The sequence below is a fragment of the Myotis myotis genome, unplaced genomic scaffold (assembly GCF_014108235.1).
Source record: "Myotis myotis isolate mMyoMyo1 unplaced genomic scaffold, mMyoMyo1.p scaffold_m19_p_12, whole genome shotgun sequence".
In the NCBI taxonomy this organism is placed as follows: domain Eukaryota; kingdom Metazoa; phylum Chordata; class Mammalia; order Chiroptera; family Vespertilionidae; genus Myotis; species Myotis myotis.
In genome coordinates, this window is record NW_023416316.1 from 71,806,391 (window position 1) to 71,815,721 (window position 9,331).

At 50.6% G+C, this 9,331-nt stretch overlaps 1 protein-coding gene across 1 annotated transcript; it reads right to left on the bottom strand.

Moving 5' to 3' along the window:
• Nucleotides 1–519: 519 nt before the first annotated feature.
• Nucleotides 520–8,868, bottom strand: LOC118666865 (spermatogenesis-associated protein 31A6-like). The gene is made up of 6 exons (XM_036329151.1): nucleotides 8,864–8,868; nucleotides 7,058–7,200; nucleotides 6,045–6,114; nucleotides 2,931–5,150; nucleotides 1,885–2,042; nucleotides 520–578 (listed from the first exon to the last, which is right to left on the bottom strand). The coding sequence occupies exons 1-6, from the start codon at nucleotides 8,866–8,868 to the stop codon at nucleotides 520–522; spliced, it is 2,655 nt and encodes an 884-aa protein (XP_036185044.1).
• Nucleotides 8,869–9,331: the final 463 nt, after the last annotated feature.

Sequence of the window (9,331 nt, forward strand, 5' to 3'; positions counted from 1 at the left end):
GTCACTTCCACTTTCCCGTGTGCCATGTCCTGTCCGATGGCCTCTGCTGCCCGGCTCTGGGGTGAGCGAGACTGGAGCCCGGTAAGACTTACGTGATGGCAGCTGGTCTCTCAGCCTTTTGAGTCCCCATATCTCCCACGGAGCAGTCTTGGTTCATGTGTTTCTCTGAAGGTTCCCATACTGGGTGTGGCATCCCGAATTCCCTAGTCCTGGCTTTCCCACGTGTCGTAAGTCATCCTTTCAGGAGGTGAGGATGCGCAAGCTTATTAACTACTGTGAGGACATTAACCCTCCCTGTTTTACTTTTATGTTTGGCCCTAGAGGTGGCTTCTTTAGGTCTGTGGTCAGGGAGCTGGGGTGCAGCCCTTCCCCCCAGCCCCGGGCTGGAGATGGCGGTGGGACCTCGGGCTCCTCGGTCGCTGCACATTGATGAACACTGTGCCACTTTGCCTTCTTCCTTGGATCCAACCTTTTCAGTTCTTTACCCACATTCCGCCTGAGGTTCATCGTGTCTGCCCGTCAGATACTAGTAGGTACCACACAGTCATGCTCCATCCCATCCAGCCAGAACTCCTTCCCTAGGATTTACATAGAGGAAGGCAGGTGACCCATGACCATGGCCATTCATTCATTTGGGGCAGAGGTGAACTCAGCCCTCAGCAGACTCCCTGACGCTGCCACCTATCCACAGAGTGAAGAGTGCCTTTCTCACTGGGCTCTAAGTGTGGGAAAGGCAGGGGTGGGGAGGGTGAGCTGTATTTTATCCAGGCTAAGCTAAGAGGGGTTCACAGGGCCATCTCCACCCCAGCCTTCATCAGGGAGAGAAGGGGTCTTAAGGGCAGATGTTATCAATTTCACAGCAAGAGCTTGCTTCTGAACTCAGGGCGCAGCAGCCTCCACACCATTACCCCCACCCCCCAAACTTCCATCCACTTTGCTCTGATACTTTCTGGAGCCTGAGTGGGAATGCCCAGCCCTGTGATGTCCCCGTAAACCTGTCCCCTACAGCTGCATAAAGTTCAAAGTAGAGCGGAAGCAGGAGAAAGATGGGTTGAACCAGATCCTGGGGTGGGGCCTTCATGGGTTTTTCTCTTTTTGTTTGAATAGTTTTTGTTATTTGTGAAAACATATGGTGCAATGAAGGGACTTGAGATAAGGAGTGAGCTTGCAATGTCAGTCTCCCTCTCTGCCCCTCTCTTCTAGAAGCCAAAGTGCACACCGAGCACAGTACAGACAGAAGCCACTGCACCACCTCTTAGGAGGAAACAAACATATATTGAGGAAAATTAAATATTTTGAATGTGTTGAGAAAATGGACTGATTTTTTTCATGGAGACATGTTTATGGTCGACCAGGCAAGACACCCACCCGAAAAAGGCAGTGCCTCGGGCAGTGTTGATGGTGGCCTAGGGCACCTGGCACCTTTGGCCCATACTGGCAGAGATGGACTGGAGACAAAATCTTCTTGGGGGGCAGAGATGTGAGGCAACTCAGGCCCAAGGGCTCATCATTGAATCTGATACTTTCCAAGGACTCTTGTCTGTCGGACTTGCCCTTCCCTAGTGGAACAATTCTGGTCCTTAGAGTTGGCCTGCTGACTGCAGGCTGTATGACTCATCGCTCCCCCTTTCTCTGAGCAGAAGGGAAGCCTGTTGTAGCAAAAGCACCCACACACTGGGGCTTGGGGTTCCTGTATGTGCTCATTTAATGCTGTGGTATGAAGTCCATGGTAAATGGCAATTTTCTCCTCTAGAATCTGTCCTACAGTTGTTATGAGTGTCTGAGCCTCAGGGATCTTGGGGTCCATAATTGATATGCTTTTGACTGGTCCTTGGCCCTGGGCAGGGGCTGAATTGAGCTTGTAGTTTAGCAGAGCATCCTGACCTTTGAGTTTTTTATTGGAGAAAATCCCCTGAAAATAGAGCCTCATTCTTTGTCTGAAGAAACTTTCTGGAGGGCCCTGTTTCTTCTCTGGCCCCAGCTGAAGGTATTTCCTCCCAACAGAGTCTACTGTGCCCACAGCCATGGCAGAGGGGGTCTTTCTAATGGTATGAGAAGTCCCCAATTTCTCAGGCCCTTCTGCCTGCTCTCTTGGGTTGGGCCTCCTACAATTCTCTCTCTTACAGGCAGGGACGATCATTTGTCTCTGATTCTTCCAGGAGTCTTGAACATTTGAGATCCTGGGTTCCTGCTTCCCTTGGCTGCTCCTTTGGGGTGTCTTAAGGCCACATAACACATGGGAAGCTAGCCTGACTCCAGGGAGCTCTCTCTGGAAGTGGCAATGGTGCACCTGAGAAGCCAAGTTGTCTGCAGCAAGGGGCTTGTGTGTGGGACAGTCTTGAGGTTGGCTCTTTGACGGTACCTTCACTTTGGACTTAAGTTCATTAGTGACCTCATTTTTAAGGCATGGCTCTCCTGGATCTTGGAGAACAGACATTCTAGGGAATAGGGAGCCGCTACTGGTCCTTGGAGCTTCCACATTCCTCAAATGTGCATTGATGTTTTGGGATGTTGTCTGCACATTTGTTCCCAATTCTGGTTGAAGAGCAGGGGACATACTGGCCTCCATTGTCTCCACCTCTTTGGCCCTCAAAGATTGGGATCCTAAGTTCATCTCCAGCATTGTTACCCTATTGAAGGGGTCTTGTGAGGCCCCGCTCCTACTCTTTCCTCTTGGCTCATTCCTGGCCATTGCTGAACTTGGACTGAGATCTAAGCTGCCCCTCTCGGCCCTCTCCACCTGTCTAGTCAGAGGGGCCTTTGCAGGCCCATGGTCAGCACCAGGTGGGGTCCCTTCCAGAGCACTCTGCATGTCCTCACACACAGGTGAGGAGGCAAGGAGAGGCCTTGCCAGGGTGGGAACTGAGTCTTCTATCTTCACTTTCTCTCCTGGACAGGCCTGAGGAGGTTTTCCCGGGAACTCAACAAACTTGACTATCGAGTAGGCCCCAGATACACAGCTGGATGAAGGGGGGAGGGGGAACTGCAGAATGGGTGAGGCCTGAGCCCTTTTCCACTTAATGAGACTCATGGGCTTGAGGACCTTGAGGGGCAGGCCCCACCGGTGCTTCACCCAGAACTTTGTAATATGTGCTTCTAGCACCTTTTGAATGTCTGTATTAAGAAAGAAGGCCCCATGGGAGGCATTCATGCAGGGTTCCCAGCCATTTAAGATTCCCAGATTTTTGGTTTCCATGTGAGTGTCAGCCTTGGCATAAGAGTGGCTGACAGGAAGCCAGGGTCCATGCACACTCATCAGGTCCTTGCTCATCTGTCCCAACTTGCTGCCCAAGTGGCCTTTTAGCGTGTTTTCTAGATTTTTGTCTAAGTTCCTCAGTAAATCACTTCCGAAGTCCCTTCTCCAAAGCATTTCGTCACTTTCTGACTCCTCAGAGTCTCCCCTCTGAAACGTCACTAGGGAGCATTCTGAGCCCCTGGAGAGATCTTTTGGGACCTTCCCTGTATCGGGGCTTAGCTGGAGCCCCACGTTCTGTGCGTCGTTGCTGCTTTCACCTGTGAGTGAAGTGGGCTGTGAGGGCTCATGCTTGTCCTTTGCCTGACATGTCCCTGGTAATTCGCTCTGATGTTGCCCTAGTTCTGGAGGTTCTCTGATCTTGGGGAACAGCTCCCAGTTGTGTTTCATATGTGAGTTTTGGAGATGTGGCTCCAGCTGCTTCCGGGGCTCAGGACTGATTGGAAAATTCTCAGGAAGGATGCTGTTCTTGGGAAGGTTGGCTGTGAAGACACTGAAGACTTCCTGAGATCTGTTGACTGCAGAGGATAAATCCCACCCACTTTCTACTTGCTTCTGCAACAAGGGCCTTTCTGGATGTTGAATCTCAACTGGGATTAAAGATTGTGGCTTATTCTGGGCCGTTGGGCATGGTACTCCACAGCCCCTCATCTGAGGTGGAGAAGGTGGTAGGGTTGGTAGAGAGGATGGGAGATGGCCCCGGGCCTGGACCTGAGCCAGAGGTGGTGGCTGTAATTGAAGCATGGTTGGAAGCAAGGGTGGAGATTGGAACTCCAAGTGAGACATGTGCTGGGAATGGGAAGGCAGTGGAGGCACTGTAGCCTGCAGTGGAACTGGGCAGGCACTCGAGATGCCATTGAATAAGAAAGGTGGAGGCTGTAATGTGGAAGAGCCCTTCGATGTCCAGGCAGTAGCCTCCAGGGATTCGCAGTGCAGGGAGGGGAGACCCCAAAAAAGCTGGCTGTAGAGCTGCAGAGGACTATGCAGTTGTTCTTGTTTGTCCTTCATGCTCCAGAAGGGTTGGGGGGTTGTGGTGTCCTGCTCAGCACCCAGTGATTTCCACGTATTCCCCAAAGAGTGCGGGTGGTAGTTTGGGTTCATTTGTTTTGGATATAATGCATATTTTTCATTTTCTTTCAAAATCGTTATGTTGATTCTCTTTGCGATGTGTTTCTCCAGGAGGTTCTGCTCATCAGAGCTGAGCAAAGAGAGGCCCCCAGCCTCTGCCTGTCTGTCTGTGGGGTCTTCCTGGAACGAGGCCTCTGGTGGGTGGTGAGACAGGCGCTCTTGCTGGGACTCCCACTGTGATGAGGCTGAGAGGCATGAGGCTTTGGAAGCCACCTGCCACCAGGACAGGGCTGAAATGGGACAGTTTGAGAGGCCAGGGCCTGAGATGGCTGGGGTGGGAGAAGCCATCCAAGGTGTGTGTGGACATGAGCTCTGCGGGGTGGGGCCCAGTGTCAGTGCCACTGAATCAAACTGGGGAAGAGTCAGAGTGGAGGCTGGTGGTGGGGGGACAGAGGAGGCTGTGGGAGGTGGAGAGTGGGCCCCTGAGTCAGGGGGAAGTGAAGGGGAACAGGAAAGTACAAGTGGTTGGGATGATAGGTCATCCAGGGGAAGGAAAGGCTCTGGTGGCCGAGAGGCACTCAGGGATGAGTGGGAATAAAGGGAAACTGAGGAGTTGGTAGGGCCTGGTGACAAGGTGGAGGCCAGAGGTAACGGGCACTCAGTCACAGGAGCCAGAGAAGCCGAGGGGGACATGGTGGGAGCAGCATCTTCCACAAGCTCCCCACAGGGACTATTGGCTCCAGCAGGCGCTGCTTTGCAGACCTCACCAGAGGGGTCTTGACGGGAGCGCTGACGAAAGCTGCCCTGTTCAGGGGGCCTCTCCAGGTGGCTGCAGGAGATGGAGGCACAGGCTGCAGCCAGGAGCAGGCGGGCAGGCTGAGCGGGGTGGACACCTGGGGCCCAGGGTCCTTTCCATGGCCCTGACACTGACTTCCCAGTGCTCCTGCTGTCCCTCACCTCAGGGCCATAGCCACACCCTGTCCCATGGCCCCTCCCAGGTCAGAGCCAGGCGGCCTAAGGTGACATCATAAGTTCAGGAGGGAAGAGGACCCTGGAGAGAAGGGGAAGATTCTTTACCTTCCAAGAAGATTGATTAGGCTCCGAGCCTTTTCCAGTTCTTGCAGGCACTCTCTGCAGGCTGGAAGTCAGGAGACTGGGTCACATGGTGCACCAGGGCCAGGGGGTCTTACAGGAGGCTGAATGCCATGGCCCTTTAAGAGTGACACCTTGGAGAGCTGACTCAGGAGCCCAAGCATCAGGGTCAAGGCCACATGACCCCTGACAGCGATGGCAAGGCTCAGGACAGGTAGTGCTTTGTCATTTACAAAGTGTTTCCTATCCACTACCCCCTGCGCCCTCCCTACTTCCCTGTGGGGGAGAAAGGGCAGGGGCGCCTGGGAGGAATCTGAGCAAAGGTGAGCAGCACGCCCACAGCGGGACCTGGAGGCCCCAGCTCCCAGTCAGGCACTACTGCTCCACCGCAGCCCCAATGCCCCTCCTGGGACCCCTGCTAGGGAGACACCCATTCCCAGGCCCTACGGCTTGGTTCCCAGCACGGAATCTGGGAAGCATCTGCCTTCTCCCTCCTTCCTGGAGCCTCCCGAGGGCTCTGCTTCCCGAGAGGCGGCTCTGCCCTGGCATCCTCGGGGACTGGCCCTGGGCCTCAGGGACATGCAGATGGAGGCAAACTCCCAGGCAGGGCTGAGGGAGGGCAGCAGCTCACCTTTCAAAGCTCCATTCTTCTTCCTGCTCCTTCTCCTGCTCCTGCTGCTCCTCCTCAGCTCCACTGAACGCTGAGACAAGAAAAACGAGGGGCTGGGACCCCATTCTCACTCTCCTCTCTAGACAAGCGGCAGGCGCTCAGGGTTCGTGAGCAATATTACTTTCTACATTTACCTACTGGGGCGCTCTGGTTCTTCTTTTACTTATTACTATTTTTTAGTATCAGAGTGTCTTTAATGCTGAAGTATTCTGTGGAGTCTTAGCTTTATTGTTTCTTCTCCAAAAGTATTGAGAAATTCATGGTTCAGTGAGTATTTATGATAGAAATAAAACCATGTTGATTTAAAGCTGGCTTTTACTTAGTTGTAAAGTGGGTAAAATATTTTTTCTTCTTTGAAGAATGCAAAAAAGAATTTTCTATGTGAGATGCACCATTGATTTCTTCTATCTCTGTTTCTCAGCTCAAGAAACACACACACACACATCCTCAGACCTGTGGGCCCGCCTGGAGCTCCCTCAGGCCACAGCCCACCCCAGCCCCTGCTAGCGGCCCCCAGGGGCTCCCTCAGGTCCCTGCCCTCGGATCAGCCCCACAGAGGGGAGGCTCGCCCCAGGCACCTGCCGAGGAAGGCGGTGGGGAACCAGGACTCTGGGCCTGTCCCCCACCGGTCCAGCCCTGAGAATTCCATCCTTGGCCTCTGGTCACTGTGTTTGGGGCTGTGCCCTAGAGCCCCCACCACACCTGGCCTCCTGGTCGGAGATCTCTGCATAGAAATCCTCCCGCCTGCTCTATCCCCTGCCCCGCCTGGCTGGTCCCTAGAGGGATGAGGTTCTAGTCTTTTCTGAGAGCATTTGCTCTTTCTTCCCATCGCAGGAGTCTCCCTGGGTCATTCAGAAAAGTCGGTATAAGAAGAGAAAAAAGATTATTTCTGTTGGGTCTGGGCCAAGGGATCCTTACCTTCCTGGTGTTTCTATGTTCCCTCGGTGGTGGGGAGGGTCCATCATTCTCGGAGCCTTGGACTAACACAAGGTACAGCAGCACCCCACACACGATGCCGAGGATGGCATCGATCACCCAGCAAGGACTGGAGCGCTGCCAGGTAGCAATGGCGCTTTTCAGAGGGAAGAGAAGGCTCTCCATCATCTGAATCGCACAGCTGCCCTCAGGCAACTGAACACTGTCAGCTCACTTTGGGCAGAAACCCAGGCCTGCATCACAGAGCTGTGACCTTGTCATAAAGGTTCCTGCGGGTGGGGGAGGGACAAGAAGAGGAGGATGCCCATCCCCCACCACCCAGCCCCACATATCCCTGTACCCTTCTGGACCTTCTAGATCTCTCCTTCCAGCTCTTCTTCATCCTGCCAAAGAGATTTTAGCCAATTTTCTATTAATTTCATCTGGAACCTAGATGTCACCTGGTTCCCTTTGTCCCTAAGAGATCTTGACTTGAGGCCCATCAGTTTCATAAACCTTGAAAATCTGAACTTGAACCTGAAATTGTGGCTATTTCCCAGGGATTTTTATTTTATTTCTTCTGTACTCAACCCCAGTTTCTGCATATCATGTTTTTGTCTTGTATAAACCCAGGCTCAAAACTTTTACACTTACTTAGTTTTGTGAATTCTTAGTGTTTGTTTAGTCACATTTTCAATCAGAGCTACCTACACACAAAAAATTAAAATTTGTTATTCAAGATGTATAAATCTAAGTATAAAAGAGTTATATGTAGTCAAACCTTTAAATAATAACTATAAATTTGTAGCACTTATAATTATGGAGTTAATAAAGCTTTAAACTGCACAAAGACCTTTGGGACACGTACACACACACACACACACACACACACACACACACACACACACATTCATCCTTTTACAAACTAATCCAGTCTTTTCAAATCCAAGAATCCATAATTTTTCTACTTAAAACTTTTTTTCAAATGTTGTGTTGGCCAAGTCTTCACTCTCCATGTATGTTTTGAAACATGCCGTCCTAGTAGTCCCTTAGGGCTGCTAGAACAAAATACCACAAACTGGACAGATTAAAAACAATAGAAATTTACTTCTCACAGTACTAGAGGCTGGCAAGTCCAAGGTCAAGGCATGAGGTCACCTTCTGGTGATGGCCCTTTCCTGGTTCATAGCTATAGCCTTCTCGCTGTGTTCTCACCTGGTGGAAAGAGGCTAGGGACCGCTGGAGCCTTTTTTATAAAACACCAATCCCATTAATAAGGGCTTACAAGTACCACTCAATGGCCCTATCATCTTTAGGAGTTAGGATTTCAACATATAAATTTGGGGACAATACACAAACATTCAGACATGTGCACATGTGCTACACCCAGAAACCAGGAATGGGTCACGGTGAGCTGAGGTACTTAAGGTTTGTAGGGTGGAAGGTGAGACAAGAGGTCAAAGCCTGGGGCTGATTCAGGTCTTAAGCAGCCTCTTTGGATATCACTAGTGTGTTCTGTCCATATTCGCTTTTCTGACTGTGCCCTGCCTTTCCATGCCCTCCCCTCCAGACGTCTGGAGCCCCAAGTCCAGCCTGAACCATCTAGAGAGAGCTTATGGTACCATACAGACTTCCCTATGGTACCCTTCTGCATCCCTTCAGCAGCAGTAATTGGGATCCACATGGAAAACTTAACACTCCAGGTGCACTTAAAAGGAATGCGTGTCCCCTCCTTGCTGGTCATATTTTTAGACAGCTTTACGGGAACCAGGGCATTTGAGTTTATTTGGCTGCATTGTCATGAACAAGCACATTTTTCTACATCTACCATTGCTTCTATGGCTCCCAGTCTTTTCCTCCTTTACGCCATTGTTACCTTGGATTCAACCTTTTATCAGTATTTGGGCTTAGGTCATCCTTGTATTCATATTTGCCCTCTGTATTTTCCTATTATTTTCAATATGTTTTGTTTAAAATTTTTTTACATTTAAAAATCTTATCTGACCATCTTTACCTTGATTCATTTAATTATTGTTGTATTATGATTTATTTCTGCCATCTTAGTTTACACTTTATTTTCCATACTTTCTTTATTGTTCTCCCCCCCCCCCCGCCCCGTTGAATCTTACACTTTATAGATCAAGTGTTCTTTTTATTTATATGGAATTTGGAAATTTCTTACATTGTAATGGTTTTATGTCATTAATTATGTTAATTTCCTCTTCAGTTTCTTATATGTGTCGATATTAATGTCATCTCAGCCGGCCAAGCAAGCACTCTTGCCTCCTCTGATGTTGCTTTCTCCATCACAGCAGTCTTTATTTCAAGGGGAT